This window comes from Arachis hypogaea, chromosome 13, assembly GCF_003086295.3.
Source record: "Arachis hypogaea cultivar Tifrunner chromosome 13, arahy.Tifrunner.gnm2.J5K5, whole genome shotgun sequence".
In the NCBI taxonomy this organism is placed as follows: Eukaryota; Viridiplantae; Streptophyta; class Magnoliopsida; order Fabales; family Fabaceae; genus Arachis; species Arachis hypogaea.
In genome coordinates, this window is record NC_092048.1 from 101,422,020 (window position 1) to 101,441,892 (window position 19,873).

The 19,873-nt window shown below is 32.0% G+C and overlaps 2 protein-coding genes across 2 annotated transcripts; one reads left to right on the top strand and one right to left on the bottom strand.

Annotated features, from left to right (window-relative positions):
• Nucleotides 1–2,893: 2,893 nt before the first annotated feature.
• Nucleotides 2,894–12,149, top strand: LOC112732442 (long chain acyl-CoA synthetase 5). The gene is made up of 19 exons (XM_025781162.3): nucleotides 2,894–3,237; nucleotides 3,758–3,821; nucleotides 3,910–3,999; nucleotides 4,204–4,260; nucleotides 4,344–4,392; nucleotides 4,639–4,715; nucleotides 4,821–4,860; nucleotides 4,946–5,040; nucleotides 5,412–5,579; nucleotides 5,767–5,877; nucleotides 6,115–6,202; nucleotides 6,420–6,486; nucleotides 6,564–6,639; nucleotides 6,719–6,836; nucleotides 6,950–7,195; nucleotides 7,280–7,419; nucleotides 7,566–7,748; nucleotides 8,005–8,124; nucleotides 11,784–12,149. The coding sequence occupies exons 1-19, from the start codon at nucleotides 3,086–3,088 to the stop codon at nucleotides 11,832–11,834; spliced, it is 1,992 nt and encodes a 663-aa protein (XP_025636947.1). The 5' UTR covers nucleotides 2,894–3,085; the 3' UTR covers nucleotides 11,835–12,149.
• A 2,574-nt stretch (nucleotides 12,150–14,723) lies between these two features.
• LOC112732443 (uncharacterized) lies at nucleotides 14,724–17,317 on the bottom strand. Its single transcript, XM_025781163.3, has 4 exons — nucleotides 16,508–17,317; nucleotides 15,812–16,415; nucleotides 15,224–15,730; nucleotides 14,724–15,132 (listed from the first exon to the last, which is right to left on the bottom strand). The coding sequence occupies exons 1-4, from the start codon at nucleotides 17,201–17,203 to the stop codon at nucleotides 15,020–15,022; spliced, it is 1,920 nt and encodes a 639-aa protein (XP_025636948.1). The 5' UTR covers nucleotides 17,204–17,317; the 3' UTR covers nucleotides 14,724–15,019.
• Nucleotides 17,318–19,873: the final 2,556 nt, after the last annotated feature.

Below are 19,873 nucleotides of genomic sequence, written 5' to 3' on the forward strand. Positions count from 1 at the left end.
CACAAACCATAAATCCTAGGAGGGCCTTCAAGTTGAGCAACTGGAGGTGGGGCTTGAACGGCTTGGATGGAGTAGTATTCCTTTTGATCCTTTTGTATTTGGGTAAGGATGGTAGTCATATCTCCAAGTGCTTTGGTTAGACTTGATTCGGAAGGGGATGGTTCTACCACACCCTTGAGAGGATTACTTCACACCCTTGTATGTTGTGTAGCCTCGACAACATCCTTTATCAAATTCTAAGCTTTTCCCTCCGTCTTGTTTTTCAAAAGGGAACCACCGCTAGAGGCGGTAAGCAATCTTCTATCTTCCACACAAAGACCTCCGGTGAAGTCGCTAATGAGCAAGTGAGTGTTCATTCCATGGTGCGGACAAGATTCCAATAGCCTCTTGAACCGAGACCAATACTCATACAAACTCTCTTGGTCTCTTTGTATTATGCCCGAAATCTCCTTCCGGATATAGTCGGTCTTTTTCGGTGGGAAGAATTTATCTAGAAACTCTCTCCTCAAGAATTCCAATTAGTCACAATCTCATCCGGTAGCAAATAAAATCATGTCTTTGCTTGCCCTTCAAGAGAGAAAGGGAAAGCAAAAACCATGATAGCCACCTCATTGGCTCCATGCCTTCGAGCCGTAGAACAAGCAACTTGGAAATCTCTTAGATGTCGGATAGGGTCTTGACCCGGCAACCCATGATATTTAGGAAGTAGATGTATCAAGCTACTCTTCAATTCAAAGTTTGGATCAAAGTTAGGATACCTCGCTTGCAACGGTTGAAGTATAATATCCGGAGCTCCTTGCTCATGCAAAGTGATCCGTCGTGGCTTCGCCATGTGTGGCTCACCTGTAGGATGTAAAGATGTATTATTAGTGCCAACAGAAGAATAGGAAGTAGCTAACTCCAAGTCACTCTCGGTACCGCCTAGTGATTCGGTATGTTCCTCAAGAGAGGCCGAAGTACTAGCCGTATAATCCAACCGCTGTCTAGCTTGCCGAGTATGTAACAAAGTTCTTTCAATCTCGGGATCAAAATCGGCTAAGCTAGAATTCTGTTGAGACCGAGTCATCAAACTTGAGAGTCATAGCACAAATGTAAAAGAAATCTAAACTATAGCTAAGTATTGAAAGCAATTAAACTATCTACAATATTCACATATTCACATAACCAATATCAAGGCATATGTTGCAACCATTCCCCGGCAATGGCGCCAAAAATGCCGATTGCTTTTGTGATCCACACGTGCGCGCCAAGTGCGCGTGCGCGTCGATAGAAATCCTCTGATCCGCGCGGATGCGTCCATCCTTGCATGCCGCTTCCAGCCGTCCTCATCTACGCGTGCGCGTGGAGTGCGCGTGCGCGCCAATGTTGATTTTTCCAAAAATTCAAATCTTCATGTTCCTCCTTTTTGTGCATGCTTTCTTTCTCTCTTCTAGTCCATTCCTACCCTATAATTCCTGAAATCACTCAACAAATACATCACGGCATTGAATGGCAATAGAAGAGGATTAAAATATGGCAATTTTAAGGTAAAATAAGCATGTTTTTCATCATGGAGTAATATTAGGAAGTGAACACAAAACCATGCATTTCTTGTGAATAAGTGTGAGAAATATTGACAAAACCCCCCAAATTCTACACAATATAAACCACAAAATTGGGGTTTATCACTTGGCCAAGTCAGTTCCAGACCATAGCCCAAAAACAAAAACACCTCTTCCATGTCTTCCGTCAAACTTTTATGGTTAGTCAATCTTATAAATGATGCTTTCAAATAGTGTCTGTAACCCTTTTTTCTTGTTTCATTGGATCCATCGCAGTACAAATTTCTTGACGATGATCGAGCGCTTCTTATCACGACGGCGAAGATGATGCTTGAAAGGATCGAAGCTACGTGACGAAGAAAGAATTGAGGAGTGAAAATGTGTTTCAATCAACGAAAGAGGTATTTTTTTTTAGGTAACAATGATTTGAAAAAATAAGAATGAATTTAGTTTTTAATATTTTAAGAAATTATACCATTATCTATTTCAAATAATAATTTAATTATAAAATAGCCCTACTATAGTTAAGATAGTAATTCAGATTAAAAGTAAATATCCAATTAAAATGTGACACATCATAGGAAGTAACTTACATATTATTTTAGAGAGAGTTAAGTATAATTCACCATTTTATAATATGTTTTTTGTTTATTTAAAAATTAAATAACAGTATTTATTGAATTACGAAGTTAAATTTACACATTGTTTAGGTTGGAAAAATTCAAAGGAAAAGAAAATGAAAAGAAAGAAAATGGATAAATAAATAAATTTTTTGTTATTTGGATGATGAGAGAAAATGGAGTGGAAAGAAAGAAAATAGTGTGGAGTCCACTAAAATATTTTTACTCTAAAGATGAGATGAAAATAAAAAAAATGTGATAAATATTAATAAAATTATGCATTTACCTTTTATTATTAATAAATTATAATTTACATATAATATAGATAAAAATATTAATATAATTTTATATCATTATAATTTTTTTGAGTAATGCTACGTGTATATCAAAATCAGCCATCAAAGTCAGCTACCAGTATAAGATACATGTTGAAATATAAATACATATTGAAAATAAATTAAACCACACATGTATTTATACATAAATATATTGGTGTCAAATTTTAATAATTGATTTTAACATACAAATAACATTTTTTATTTTTTTTATCCAAACAATATTTTTTATTTTTTTATTTATTTATTTTTTTATCCAAACTCCACTATTTCTTTTATTTTCTCTGCATTTTCTTTTTCTTTTTTTTTTTTTTCGATATCCAAACAAAGCCTTAAGGTCACTCGCTCACTCCACTCGAATAACAGAAACTAAACAAGTGTAGCCAGGAAATGAAATAATCTCGCGGAAAAGAAGCTGTATAATGATGTGAGAGATTATTGACCACTGGAAAGCGTATCTCACGTAATAAGGAATAAGCAATCTTACAAGTGAGATCAGATTCACATCACATCACATCACACTACACCACAAGAGGCACAACACCCAAGGAAGAGCACTCTTGCATTGAGTGATCAAGAATTGACAGGGATGGAAGGCATGAGATATGTCGTGGAGGTTGAGAAAGCGAGGGAAGCAACACAAGGTAAACCATCAATGGGTCCCGTTTACCGGGGCAAGTATCCGAATGATTCCACTACTCCTCCCATCGACGTTCTCAATAGCTGTTGGGACATTTTCCGGTATCTTTCTTCTCCATGCCTGCATGCAACTATGTCCAATACGCTCTATTGTCCCGCTTGATTTTGCTAGATCCATGCATTGCTTTTTATACATTTTTAACCATTCAGAGAGAGTAGAGTTTATATGATCATTTCAATCTTCCTATATATGCCTTTCGCATAATATCAAGGAAAAAAAACAATAAATTTGTTATTATGTATAGATGTTTTGATAAATATTTTTGTAATCGATTATTGATTTTGAATTATAAAAGAGCAAACCACTATAATGACAAACACGTGCCTGCATCATATAGAAGTCATATTTCACTATAAACAGTTGAAATGATCAAATTTTACATTTGTTTGAAGGTGTTAATTAAGGCAAGCAAGTCCTAGTTACTCTTTTAGTTGTGTGTGCTTCTAAATTACTTTATGTGAGGTGTTATGGTTTTCATAATTCATTCAACAATACTATCAAGTTGTATTAATAAAACAGTGATAGTTATTTTTTTCTGAGTGTTTATGTTTTTTCTTACAGATCGGCTTATGAGAAGTATCCAACAAATACAATGCTTGGTACCCGGGAAATTGAGAATGCAAAAGTAAATTCTCTGTTGTTCTCTGTTGAATTCGTCTTGCGCGAAATTTCCTGATGCTATTGTGTTGTGAATTTTGTGTCACTATTTATAGGCTGGCAGGTACAAGTGGCAAACTTACAAAGAAGTGTATGAAGTGATACAGAAAGTTGGAAGCTCTATCCGCAGTTGTGGTTATGGGCAAGTAAGTCACCTATGCCTATTTACCACAAAAGGAAACCTTTTTTTCCACTTGTTTTGATCAATGCTCTTGTATGGTACTTCTTCTTTGATGCTGCTGCTATCTTTTCATGAAGAGCTTAGAAATGATCATTTAGTTATTTTATTTTTCTTAGGGAAGAATCATCTCTTGGAGTTTGAGATTAATCAATATGATGCCAATTTTCAGGGAGTGAAATGCGGTATCTATGGTGCCAATTGCCCTGGGTGGATAATAAGCATGGAGGTTCATTTTCATTTCTTCGCTTTCACATTTTGTTTCGTCATCCTCTCAATGTTTCTTGTTGACTAAGTGCAACATAACTACAGGCCTGTAATGCTCATGGACTTTATTGTGTTCCTTTGTATGATACATTAGGTGAGTCCTTAACTTCTTTAGCATGACTAACCATTTAAAAGATCCTTTTAAGTTTGAATTCATTGTCCCAAGTTTAAAGAATACAGAATCTCGTTGATAATAGATATAGTATATCAGAAGCCTTAGTGTTTATAACTTTTGTTCCTAGGTTCTTTTCATACCAAGAATATCTTCTGTATTAGTATTTTAATCTTTATTTTTCAATGTTTGACTTTTATTAGCATTCATATGTATGTGTATGCTCAGGTGCTGGAGCAGTGGAGTTTATTATATGCCATGCAGAAATCTCAATTGCTTTTGTAGAAGAAAAGAAGATATCTGAGGTTCTTCTACTAAAATTATTTGTTACATCTTATCTTCTTACAAAGCATGATTTTTTGTTAACTGTGATCAATCCTTTTGATATATTTATTTCTGAAACTTCTCAGCTATTGAAGACATTTCCAAATGCATCAAAGTTTCTCAAGAGTAAGTTTTCACTTATTCTCTACACAGGTTTCCTAAAATGTCTCTGTATTATAAAGAAGCAATCACATTTATTTCTTTTTTGTAGCACTTGTGAGCTTTGGAAAGTTTACTCCAGTACAAAAGCAACAAGTTGAAAATTTGGGGGTGAAAAGCTATTCATGGGATGAATTTTTACAAGTGGTGGGTCATCCATGTCACACATTATTACTCATTTTCTACCATTAATTGTCAAGTTAAATCAAAGTTCATTCTTTTACTATTATTGTCATGCGCACTTTACTATCATACTAAAAAATTGTTGTATCGGCATTTGTACTAAATTATTAGTAAAAGCAGATTTTTCAGTAGGAATAACAAAATAACGGTGTTTCTTACACATGGAAACTTCAACTAAAATGTAGGACTTTTTTTTGAATTTATTTTTCTAGCACTTATAAATATTCACTCATATTCTTTCCTCTCACTTCTTAGTATTTGATCACCATTAGTTTATTTTTGTGGATATTTTGTGTTCTTGAATGCCTAATTGGTGTTTTTGATCGCTGTGGCAGGGTGAAAATCAGAATTTTGATCTTCCTGTGATAAAAAAGAGTGACATCTGTACAATAATGTATACAAGTGGAACAACTGGTGACCCTAAGGGAGTCCTGTTATCCAATGAGTCCGTACTTACTGCGGTATCTGCGATACTGCAATTTCTAAGTAGTTGCAAACACTCTGTAAGTAAATAAGTAATCGCTACTCAGTACAAAACATATAGTGGACTCCTATATGCAAAGTAATTGATTTTCATTAAGTTATGCATACCATTTTATAAAAATAAAAAATAAAAAAATTTAATGTTCTATATAATCAATATTTCGCTATCTTTGATTGTCTTATTCTCCTCCTTTTCTTGGTTTGCAGTTGCGGAACAAAGAAGTGTATATATCATATCTTCCCCTTGCTCATATCTTTGATAGGGTCATTGAGGAGGCAATGATATATGTTGGTGCCTCAATAGGATTCTGGCGTGGGGTGAGTACGCGTGCTAAATCTTTTATTACTAAAGGCATGGTTTGATTTTTTGGGGACAATGTGGGACATAACAGAAACACAACTTTCTGTGTTATTTCTGTATTTTATTTTCTCTTTTATTCTGCACTATAAACACAACCTAAAAGAGAAGGTTGATGTAATTATTAAAGTTTGGATTTGGTTTATCCCCAAAGACTAATTAAACTTTTGATGTTATTATTTTGTTGGGACATAAAGGATGCCAGATTGTTACTTGAAGACGTTGCGGAGCTAAGACCAACTATTTTCTGTGCTGTTCCACGTGTGCTTGAAAGAGTGTACTCAGGTAAGCTTCTTGTGTTTTGTTGACAGTACAGTGATCTGTCCAACATAACATATCATAATTTCATCAAGGACAAAATTACATTCTAAAAATCTAATTATTTCCAACACACTGGAATGGCCTTTTTTTTTTTTAAAATTCCTTTTCTATTTTTCTGACTGAATAAAGTACCATCAACCATGAAAGACAGACCTCACCCCAATCCCTAAGTGATATACAGGCTTGCAAAATAAGATTTCTGCCGGGGGGTTTGTGAAGCAGACAATGTTCAATTTTGCTTACTCATAGTAAGTACTTTGTTCTTGAATGTTATATTGTGATACTTGAATGTATGCAAATCATGACTTTATACATTTGAGTGCAGCAAGTTGAATAATCTAATGAACGGAGTAGGCGTTGAGGACGCAGCTCCATTGTTTGACAGCCTTGTATTTAGCAAGGTGCCATTATTTTATAGGCCTTATTTCACCAAACCCTTGCCATTAAACAGCAAATATACTCATAATCTTTTTTCTTCAGATAAAACAAAGCTTAGGGGGTAGAGTACGAATTCTTTTGTCTGGAGGAGCACCACTAGCTAAACATGTGGAACTTTTTTTGCGGGTTGTGACTTGTTCTCTTGTCATACAAGGATATGGTATACTTGATTTACTTAATAATACCCCTTTCTTACAGATTGAGACTTGACAATTTCACTTTTTGTTATATATGGGACCCTTTCACTTATTTGATTTGTAAAAATTGAAATAGGATTGACTGAAACGGGTGCGGCATCATTTGCCCAGCTATTAAACAACTTCGACATGCTTGGTACAGTGGGGGTTCCATTACCATATGTGGATGCATGCTTGGAATCTGTTCCTGACATGGGATATGATGCCCTTGCAAGCACACCAAGGGGAGAGGTATGTATAAGGGGTGGTACTTTGTGTTCAGGGTATCACAAAAGGGAAGATCTCACCAACGAGGCTATAATAGATGGATGGTTCCATACAGGTTCGTTCTTTCCATTTCATTTATTTGATTCATTGATTGCATTGCTGCATGCATGGTCACGCTTTTATTCGATCTATTAAACAGGGGATATTGGAGAGTGGCAACCAAATGGAAACTTGAAAATTATTGATCGGAAGAAGAATATATTTAAGCTTTCACAAGGAGAATATGTTGCTGTTGAACACCTGGAGAATGTTTATGGTCAAAGCTCTGTTCTTGAATCAGTATGTCCTATCCATCCTTTCCTTTAATTAAACGTTTTATTATCCTCTTACTTATTCGAGAAGCATAGGAAAAGCGTGCCAGAGAAACACTGTTATTCAAACTAACAGATGTATTTGTGATATATGTTTGAACCTCCTCGTTTCAGATATGGGTCTATGGAAGCAGTTTCGAGGCCTACCTTGTTGCCGTGATTAACCCCAAGAAAGATGCACTTGAAAGGTGGGCGGAAGAAAATAATATAACCAAGGACTACAATTCTCTATGTGAAGATCCAAAGGCAAAAGCCTACGTGCTTGCAGAACTCGTAAATACTGCCAAGGCAAAAAAGGTCATATTTTACTTCTACTTACATTTAGCCATCATCATTTTGAATTAAAAGCTCATAGTCACATTATACATATCAAGTAGAAATTTTTTTTGTTTACATTTTATCTTACATTTAAATCAACATTATCTAATTCTTTTTCCATATTTATAAAAATGTATTTGATTTGAATAAATGGATGGAAGTGCCTATACTATGTGAGTATGTACAGGTTCGTCAGCTGAAGCTTTATTTGATCCTGAATATTGTTTTGTGGCAGTTGAAAGGTTTTGAGTTCATAAAAGCGATTCATCTTGACCCGGTTCCTTTTGACCAAGACCGTGACCTTATCACGCCAACATTTAAGAAGAAGAGACCTCAGATGCATAAATACTACAAGGTACACCAATATTTTGTTGATGAATGACTGAGATTAAATCAGTATGGTTGTATTATAGGGTAAATTATATTTTTGTTCTAACATTTTTGAAAAGTTTTAAAAATATCTTTAACATTTAATTTGATTCAATTTTGTTCTTTAGTATTTAAAATAAATTTTGATTTTACCTTTTATCTTATGTTTTTTGTCAATTAAAATTTTTCCTTTCAATTATACCCTTAATTAGCCATATGATCACCACCAACATAATCTCATCCTCTCCACTTCCATCATCAGCATCTTCTCATACCACTACAATCACACCTCACTCCACCCCAACTGCCACTACCTCCACTCCCCCACCTCCATTATCATCTAATCTTTGTCATTGCACTTCACTATCACCTTTAATGTCACTACAAACTTATTCGATTCCGCTCCATCATCTACATCATCTTTTTTTACCACACCTCTCTCACTCCACTTCCATCATGTCTAACTTGAGAGGTGTGATGGTGGTGGGGGAATGGGTGGTTGAATAATAGATAATGATGATGATAAAAGTGAGACATCAAAGGAGAGGTTGCTAACTTGAGATTTGGAGATGAGGAAAGATGAGAGAAGATGAGTACGCGATGTTGATGAAATTAAGAATATAATTGAAAAGAAAAATTTTAATTAACAAAAAATAAGATAAAAAATAAAATTAAAATTTATTTCAGACGTTATGAAAAAATTAAATCAAATTAAATATTAAAAATATTTTTTAAATTTTTCGAAATGGTTAGATTTAAAAATTATACTTTATCCTTTTATATAACTAATCGAAGGATCTCTTGCTATTGCATGAGAGATCTTAAAGTCATAGAAAAAAAAAACGAAAAATATTATTTATTTAAAATTTTAACTCTATTTATAAATAACATATATAATTCTATAATTTTAAAATAATATAAATATTAATTAATTTACAAATATATTTTTTAAAATAAACAAAATTAATATTAATTGTTCAATTTAAAAAACATATTTATGAAGTATATATATTTCCAAAATTTAACGTTTAAATTATATATGTAAACCATATAACCTAATCTTTCACTAAAGGAATAATTCTTAAATTAATATAATGTACAAAAACAGTATACAAATTAAATATTTAACATGGCACTTAAATCTTTAATCTTATTCCTAAGATGAAAATTAAAAGCAATACCAATGTGTTCATAAAGAAAAAAATATTTTCAAACTAAATTTATATTTTATAGGGTAAAGTATTAAATTAGTCTCTTAAGTTTTGGCATAATTCTTTGTTGGTCCTTAAAGTTTAAAATGTCCTATTTGAATCCAAAAAAGTTTCATTTAATTTCAATGTAATCTCACCCTGGAGTCAAAGTTAAATAATTAACGGAATGTCCTACATAACAGCAATACAAGAGCAATACAAGAACAAGGTTGATAATTTGGAAAACAAATACAAACTCCAGAGTCACAAAATCAACTGTGAATGCATCAATACATTTATTTATCATTCTCTTTAGTTCTATAGAAAATATTTCATTTAAATTATAAGAAGAATTATAAATAAATGTATTGATGCATCCACGGTTGATTTTGTGTCTCTGGAGCTTGTAATTATTCTCCAAATTATCGATCTTGTTTTACTGATGTCATGTAGGACATTTCGTAATTATTTAACTTTGACCTCACGGTGAGACTATATTAAAGTAAATAAAATTTTTAGATTCAAATAGAACACTTTAAATCTTAAAGACCAAAATAAAATTATGTCCAAACGTAGAAGACTAATTTAATACTTTACCCTCTTTTATAACTATAAGTTTTAATGACTATATCCATAATAAACCATACACCCATATTCAGTGTTTGTGGTAGTCAAATACGGACTAAAATTACTAAAATTGGTGGCCTCGAAAATTTTTTGATAAAATATAAATATAACTAAGTTATAAAGCACTATATTTAAATTTATAATTGTATTAATAAATTGAATTATGTAACAACAAATAAATTCATAACACAAACCTATCTTTTATAACTATTAAGATATGGAAAAAATTTTGGCTTATTTGATAAAATATTATTTATTTTGAAGTATTGTCAATATATAAATATAAATAGCTATACCTTAATTTATACAATAAAATAAACAAGTTTATAATAATATAAATGTTATATATAAAAATATTAAAATCAGTATTAATTTATAAATTTAAAATATAAAGTTTAGTAACTAATAAATCAATACCCTTGTTAAAACTATATTTTTAATTTTATCCCAAAATTATAATATATATATATATATATATATATATATATATATATATATATATATATACGTGATTCTATTATATTATAAAGATAATTACAAAAATTTATTTAAGGTAAATCAAAGCTATATTTGTTAAATGTAAAAAATTAAGTACTAAATATATACTTTAAATCCTAAAAGTTTAACCCAAATTGTAAGTTTCACAGCTTAATTTTTTTATAATTGAACAATTAAGTAATATTAATTAATAATTAAATGTAAATTGAATATTGTTAGAAGAATTACAAAAGAATAATCAATATATCCACTAGTCACTATAGTTATCTGAAGGATATAAATAATAAACATATTTTAATGATTGTTAGGAAATATACAAAAGGATAATTTGTATATCCATTGGTTTTTATAGTTAACCAAAATAATTAGATTTCTTAAATTTTGACTAATTAAAACACTCAATGAAACAAATACAAAACCTTCCAAAATTTTATAAACTTTTTTAATTTTTAATTTTGTAAATTTTTTCTTATCTACTTAACTTAAAATTATTTTATTATTTATGAGTTTTTTATTGAAACTTTTTTACTAAACAGCATTCAAATGCTCAATAATTATTGTAATTTTTAATATTTATCATTTTAACTATAATTTTTTTAAATAGTTTATAGTTTATATATTTCAATTTTTTTACGACTATAATAATAAAATAATTAAAGAATTGATAATTTTTAAGAGAAAAGTTAATATTCTAAAAAAAGAAAATATAACTTCAATAATATCAATTCCAATTGATAGTTCTACAACTCTAATAATTTATTAAAATAAAAAAATGAGATACAACTTTCAAAAATTCAAAAAATGAAATTTAATAACAAATTATTTTAATTATTTGCAATGGGATTTTGAAAAATAACTCAAATTTTGTAATAATATCCTAAATAAGGTTAGACAAAGTTATTTTAAGTAGAGTGTATATCAAAATTATTTAGACAATTATTCTTTATCTGATTTCGTCACTCTGTATAAGCATAATTTGCTTGTCTATTATATAAGCATATTTAGTATATCAAAAATATTATTTACATATTAAAATTAGTCATTAATATATTTGTGTATAAATGTGTGGTTTAATTTATTTTTAATGTGTATTTATATTTCAATATATATTTTATATTAGTAACTGATTTTGATGTATATATAGCATAATTATTAATATATATATATATATATATATAGGTGAATTATATAGTATAGATGTAGAAATAACAGGGTATATGGAGTAGGACTTTCAGCCTTGGACTACATTATTCTTTTGGATTTCTTCTCTTCCCATTTTCTGTGGATACAAATCTGTGCACTGACTGCAATTTTTTATTTTTGTGCACAGAATAATATTGACGAAATGTACAAGTCAATAAACAACAAAACCAGTGCGTAAGATATTACTACTTGGAGCTACCTTCATGGAAACTTTTTTTTTTTTTCTTCATGAGATTTCGCCCTCTTTTTTCCCTCAAACTTTCCTTTCGAAGATTCTATAGATGGTTTTTCATAGATAGCTGCTGAACTGAACCGTAGAAGGACTTAGGTAAAACTATATTTAGAACAATATTAATTATGCAATATGCTTATTCTTGCGACAGCAATGAACGGATATTGAGAATGTGCATGTCAACTCTTATGCTCCAATGCTGTACTCAGTTACACATTTTGGAGCCTTATTAACCATCTATGGATGCTATTAACCCGTTCATCCCGTCGTCTTCCGATAGTTAGTATTAAAATATACTCTGGTAACAACATTGTATAAAACGTCATGGGAAGTATAGATTCAACTTTGTAGAGTAAATTCTTGAGAAATTTTACTCTTGTTTAGTTACTCGTTTAATTTCTCAAAAGCTACTCGTTTTAAACTCCCCCAAACATTTTAGTTTCAACTCTTCTATTACGCTTATAAAATTTCTTACAGGGAAAAAATGTAACTTCCTTGTTTTTTGGGTTTTTTTTTTTTTCATATACATAAAATAAAACTACTTATCGAAGCGGATCTAAAAGTCAAAAATTAAGTTTAAAACCATGTCAACTAACCAAAAAAGCAAAATTTTGTGTGTTCGAGAGAGAGGTAATAGAATGTCTGGAAAATGAGAAAGACAAACAAACAAGTGAAAGAAACTAGAAATGATTTAAGGTCGATGCTAAGACAGATATCATACTGAGGATTATAATGATGATGACAGAATCAAGAAAATTAAGAGAAGAAAGAGAAAACTAAATTTACCAAAAATCGGAGAAATGTATTTCTCTTTTAATATTGGTGAAAAGGAAATATTATAAAACAAAGAATAAAGTGACAATTACATGTTCAAAGATGTTGACTTTAGACTAATTAGCTATTGAAGAAAAAAAAGTATTAATTAGGTCTTCCAAGATAGTAAACTATATACATATACGTCCTTCTGTCAATGAATGTTGCGAAATAAAATAAAATTGTCCATGTATTATGTTATTTACAGTAGTGCATGTCTTATTCTGTTACATGAACTGTTATCTATTTATTACAAATCTTATCAAAACAAGTAAAATTTTACTCTAAAAGTTATTATCTACATTACTATCTTTCATAGATAGACACGTCAGAATAATTACAGTATATATAAACATCACCATTAAGTTTTAGTTAATGAATGGGTTAAGTACGATTTTGGTCCCTAAGATAGGGGCTGAAAATTTTTTTCGTCCCCAACCTTTTTTTACTTACAAAATCATCCCTAAAGTTTAACTTAATTTTAAAATGGTTCTTTTTAGCAAAATTTTAATTTTTATTACCAAATTATCCTTAACTAAAAAAAATACGGGTTAAAGGAAAAAGGGGAAGGGAATCACGCTTAGGGGGTGTTCAGGAAAGAAGAGGGGGAAGGGAAGCTGGGAAGGGAAGGGGAAGGGAATCCGCCGCCGTTACTCCTCGTCGTTCGCGTCTTCGCTGCCAAATTTCGCTGCTGCTCCTCTTCCTCGCTCGACGTCGACGCCAGCAGATAGATCTGCGAGAGTGGACATCGCGCGCCGCTTGCCGTTTCTGCTCCTCCTCCTCGCCGGTCACTGCTGCTCCTCGTCACTTGCTGCTGTGCTTCGCGTCCTCGTCGTTGTGCTTCAAAAAAAATTATATTGTTGAATTTTTTTTATTTGTGGATTTGTTGATTTTGTAAATTACATTATTTTTTTATTATGATTCTATTATTGTTGTTGATTCTAATTCCATTCTGCTTTCATGATTCTATTTTTGTTTCTTTTGCTTCTATTTCTTTTGTTGGAGAAGAAGGCAAGACTCTACTTTGTTGTTTTTTGTTTCTTCTGATCCTCAATGTGTATTGCCTTGTTCATCTTCTGGTTGCTTTGTCCATGTGTATTGCTTCTGTTTCTGCTTCTTGCCTTGTTTATCTGCTTCTAGTTGCTTCTGCTTCTGTAATGGAGAAAAAGAAAAAGAAGAGTAGAACATGAGGATTTTAGAGAATAAGGAGAAGGGCATTTTAGTCCAAAGGACAATTTTAAAACCAAGTTAAATCTTAGAAAAAAATTTATAAGCAAAAAAAGGTTGAAGACGAAAAAATTTTTCCAAAATCATACTTAACCCTTAATGAATTGATAGAAGGTGATCATGTGTCCTTCGTTTGCTATCGTAAAAGACCAAAATTGATTTTTTTTTTTTTGTTCAGAGACTAACGATGTATTTGTAACCACGTTTGAAGAGAAAAAATACGGTAGAACTTCTTAAAAGAAACAATCATTTCTAACTTCTCCGTTACACTAACGTGCTTTTAGCCATTACCTTTAACATTTATTTTTCTTTTACCAACTTTATCCTTTATATATGTTATTGCATTATTTATAAAATTATTATTATTTCTCTCTATATGAACTCTTTTTTTATTATTTATTATTTTATATTTTTTATTACTTTTTTTATTTGACATTATATATTTTTATAGTTATAATTTGTGTATTATATTTATTATTATCTTTTTATAATAAAATTTATTGATCCTATTAGATAAAATAAATTAAACAAAAGAAATTAACCATAAATAATAATAATAGTTAAAAATTATAACGTACTAAAAAAAATATTAAGAGTATTAAAAATATATTATATAAAAAATATATAAAAAAATTAAACATGTATAAAAAAATAACATTATAATTTAATGTCATGTCCTTTTAAATAATTATCTATCTAAAAATGATTTTAACTAATATTATCCAAACAATATTTATTTTATCAAAATTAATTTTAGTAAAGAATTGTCAAACATGACTTATTGACACAAACTTATTTCTACCAAAATCAATTCTATAAATCACTTTTATTCAAATTGAATAAAACTCTCAATTTGACAAACTACAATCCAAACATACAGTATTTAGTCCGAAGTCAAAATTGTAAAAGACCTCATTGTCACCTTACTCTAAAACAAAAGAAATAGGTTACAAGTTACAACATTACGGTATGTGCCCCTTATCTCATGGCCACTTCTTTCCTTTCCCAAAAGACAGCTGAACAAGCAGAGTGCACCCTTACAAATTACCAACACCGTCGGTTTAGATAATTACATCAACGCAGACCTTTATTCAATTTAACTGTTGCTTGAATATTGAATCGCCACTCTCACTAGAGGATACAATAGGCAAAGACATGAACTGCAACGCAAGCAATTCGTCTCTGCTATACTTCAACCTTTGATCTATGCCCAAATAAACCAGAAAACTGAAATTAATATCATAAAAAAGAATACCATCTTACTAAGGCAATAGAATTCAGTAGTGCGGTAATACCTATAAAATCTGGAGATATAGACAAGTTTTCATTCTTTTTAGCTGCTTGCGTAGCCTTTGAAGTTAACTGAGACGGAGAAGGATGATTTGGTCCACCTTGGTGAAGAGGAACAATGGTAACAAGTTCATGCTGTACTTCAATTTGTGGATGAATTCTACAGAACGACATGATAGTGTCCTCAGTTAAGAGCCAACAACCTCGGAGGTCCATTAGTTTCAGTGTTTGAGGAGGTTTAAACACATGAAGCCCATAATTTGTCAATACCGCATCACAAATACTAAGACTTGTCAATTTAGGAATTGATGATAAATAGTAAAGTGAGATGTCTGCAAGTGACGCACTTTTGAGAAACAAATATCTCAGCTCTTTGAAGCTTGACAAAGGGCTTAAAGCTTCATCCCTAACTCGTGTGTATTCCAAATTCAAGCTTTCTAATTGTTTAAGACTTTGTAGAGCTGTTAGAGAGTGTGGTGAGCCGTGGTCGGTATTTTCCTGTGGTAAGCATCCTGAGTATACAAATAAACATAATTAGCATCAAAGCAGCCATTGTATACATCATGATCAGAATATGTCAAGTAAGCAAATACCTTTCACTATTGTATTGCTAAGGTCAAGAACCTTTAAAGAAGGCATCATGCTGATATACAAGATGGCAGTATCATCCACCAGTGTCTGAGATAATGAAAGCATCTCAAGATTGGAGACATGTCCAGCTAAAATCCCTATGCCTGCGGAGCTGACCTTGGTACCAGTCAGATTCAAACTCTTCAAGCTTGCACCAACACCCGCGATCATTTCAATCGAATCATCAGTGACCATGCAAGAGCTGAGATTGAGCTGTTCTATCACTTTCAATTTACTCAAGAAGAAGAATTTACTAAGGCCAGAATGAGCTACATCGAGAGAGGACAAAAAGTTTGTATTGGCGTGTAAGAGAAACTCCGATTCGCTCCTGAATGTAGCACCGGAGAGAATAAGTTTTGCCAAAGGAGCTTCATCATCTTCAAGTATTGAATCAATAGTACAATTACTCATGTTGAGGCATTCAATAGATGATAAATTAGGCAATTTTGTGACATTAGTCCAAGCAAGATTTAGATAGGTTAACTTGGGGAAGTTATTGAGGATGTTAGCCCCTTCATTTGATACCTTACTACCCCATAGATCAAGATATTCTAACTTTTTCAGTACCTGAGACATCACGACATTGAAGTAGCGTTTTCATGAAGCGAACAAAACACGAAACTCGATAGAAATCAATAAAGGAAAGATGAAAAAATAACCTGTAAAGAAGTTAAGGAGACGTCATCAACAGGTAAGCCGCCTAAGTCGAGAAGAGAGAGGTTTTTAAGGGAGGCGAGAAGTTTGATGCCTTTGGCGGTGACACTTGTTTGCGAGATTTGTAATTTCTGGAGGTTAGAGAGAGAGAGAATGTGATGAATAGCAGCGTCGTTGAGCTTGGAGCAGTTAGAGAGGTGCAAGTGGTTAACAGAAGCCATTCCAGAAATAGGCCAAAGAGCAGAAGAAGTGATTCTGTGGCAATCGGAAAGGTTCAAATACCGCAACTGCCGAAACGCTCCCAAGTACGCAAGCCATTCTGCATCCACGTTGTAAACGCCTCTCAAATCAACTTCTTCGGCGCTCTGTTTGAACACTTCTAGAAGCGACGGGTACAGGAGCCGCCGGGACACCAGGCGCCGGATGAGGCCGTCGGCGAGATGAGAAGGGAGATGGTCGAAGGTCCGCCTCTGCATCCGCCATTTCTGGATGCTCTCTCTGCTCTCGCACGCAGCTTCTATGCACAGCCTCACCAATTCGCTTTCACTCTTCCCTTTGATCGTCTCCATTTCTTCTGAAACCTGTGTGCTGTGTCTGTGTTTGTGTTTGTGTTTGTTTCGGGTTTTGACTTTGATCTGGGATCGAGAAGAAGCTTCCTTCCTTCTTGTGTGCAAAATCATGCGAACATGGGCCTCCGCCATAACCTCTTGGGCTTCAAGTAACGTGCGCCTCTATGGCTCTATCTTTCCTTTCTGGTAAAACCTTCTTCATGTTGACTTGGGCTTTAATTTTTATATAAATATAACTTTTATTGCAAGTGGAAAGAATTTGGATGCAAGAATTATATTCCGGGTTGATAGTAAAATAAGTTCCGAAAGGTAAAGCATTTTTTAAATTTGTTTCTAAAAGATTTTTTTAATTAAATTGGTCCTTTAAAGATTATGAATTAATCATATTTATCTTTCAGTTATTTCACTCACAATTTTCATCAACGATTAATGATGTGAAATGTTAACTGATAGCACACATGACACAAAACATGTTCAATTAGACGTTAACTAAATATGTTTACGAATATTTATCAATTTAGTCACTAGGTCATATTAGGAATAAAATTTTTGTAATTGAGAAAAATGACTAAATTAATAAATTTTCATAAACATATTTGGTCAAATATCCAATTAGACATATCAGGTATTATATATGTTATCAATTAATATTTTACAACATCAATCTTTGAAAAAAATTGTTAATGGAGTGACTGGAGGACAAATATGATTAATTTGCAATCTTTGAAGGACCAAATTGATTGAAAAAAATTTTAGGGTTAAATTTGAAAAATGTCTTATCTTTGAGGGACTAATTTGACTATTAACCCATTATATTCCATATATAATAAAATGATAAAATGAGAAAAAATAATTAAAAGACCTAACTCAATGATAGGATTTAAACTATGACTTGAAAACACAATATAGAGTAAAGTGACAATTAGGTCTTTGAGAATTTTGCGTTCGGATAAGTTAGACCTTGAGGAAAAAAAAGTAACAATTAGATCCCCAAGAAAATGAAACATGGACATGTTACATCCTTCTGTTAGTGAGACTAACGGCGTCATTGACATGGACTATTAATGTGATTGAGGTGTCCATTAAATGCCACATTAGAATTACTCTAAATGATGAGGACAAATTGGTCCTTTTATGTTGTTTAATTTTAACATGTCCCAAACCCTAATTGTTCAAAATCTCAATTATTCACCCTGAAACAAAACCTTAGCACAACGCAAAATGAATAGCACCCGAAACTCAAGAAGCACGAGGCGCCAAAGGAAAAAGAATGAAGGCAGCGGTTGAAATTATAGGGGTGACTCAACACATGAAAGACGCTTCAGCAATAAAATTGCTCCCAAATGTAATTGTCAACTATATGCAACAATATACAAATATGGAACAGTAAAAAATTCATATAGGTTGTTCTTAGGGTGCACAAACTATAGGGTAATTGTTAATTCAATTTATTTTTTGAGTTTTGAGTGTTCCATTAAATTGAAATTCATATCTATCATTTATGGTATATTTTTTTGTTCTTATTACAGGATAATTTGACATACTACAAATTTTTTAGATGGTTGGATGATGTTACTGGAGATATGGAGGTTCAAAGTTCAAAACAGGGAGTGGAGGATAGATTAATTAATTTGGAAGAGAGAATTGTGAGATTGGAAATGGATTGTAGAAATTAGAAAACTCCAAGTAAAATTACTGGTAGTAGATTTAAAAATGTTGTGTATTTTATGGCTGGTTTTTTAATTGTAATTATTGTGAATGTGGAGCAAAGGTTCTGGGTGAATCATATTAGATAGCTGACGCATAAATGCAGTAGTATTTATAATTGTATTATTGTGAATGTACTAATGAATAAGTATTTTTGAATCATTGTATGATATATGATGGAAGTTGGTGTTAATGAATATGATGTTCACATTGATGAAATGAAAGAAAGAAATCATATAACTATAATAGGCATAAGAACATTGTTATATTATCTAAGCTTCCAAAAGGTTGTTTTCAATTACAGGAGTTCATCCAAAAAGAGACGGAACACTTGTCTGTGTAATTAAATCAAAAGAAAACCTACATGAAAACATTATCATAATTGCATAATATATTGTGTCTAATTCAAAAAGGATTTAAGTCCAAAGAAAGTCTGCACAAAATACTAGACAATCATATCCAAAATACTAATCGATCATATCCAAAATACTACAGTTTCATCAATTCAAGACTTTAACTAAGGCTTAAATCTAGGGGTGAGAATGAACTAAAACATTCTTAAAGTTGTTCTCAAACTTGTTGTAGTCAGAATTTTTGTAGAAATACCATCAATTGAATTTGTTGTTGATTGTTGTGGTGGAGCTTGTTCAGGCCTTACAATTGATTGTTTTTTCTGAATAAGGCTGGATTCAGTGGCTTAGTAGCAGAGATTTTAACTGGACTTGAGTTGAAATTCTAAATTGGACAGTTGTTGTTGCAGGGAGCCTACTATGACCTTGAGCTTGGGCTGGAAGCCTCATTTGGTTTTGGACTGGAGCAGGAGGCCTATATTGGGTTTGGGCTTGTCTAAGAGGCTTGAACTGGGCTTGGGCTTGTCCAGGAGGCCTGAATTCTGTAGACTTTCTTGTCCTCCTTTTTCTCTCCTTTACAGCATCATCCAATTGGCCCTGTAATGTTCACATAAAAATTCACTATGATCTACATCTATTTGATATTAAACAAACAAATACAGTAGGAATAATATCCTCTATAAAGAATTTATAGTTGCATCAGTTACATTAGTGTCAGATCCATTGGTCACAGTCCCATGTTGAA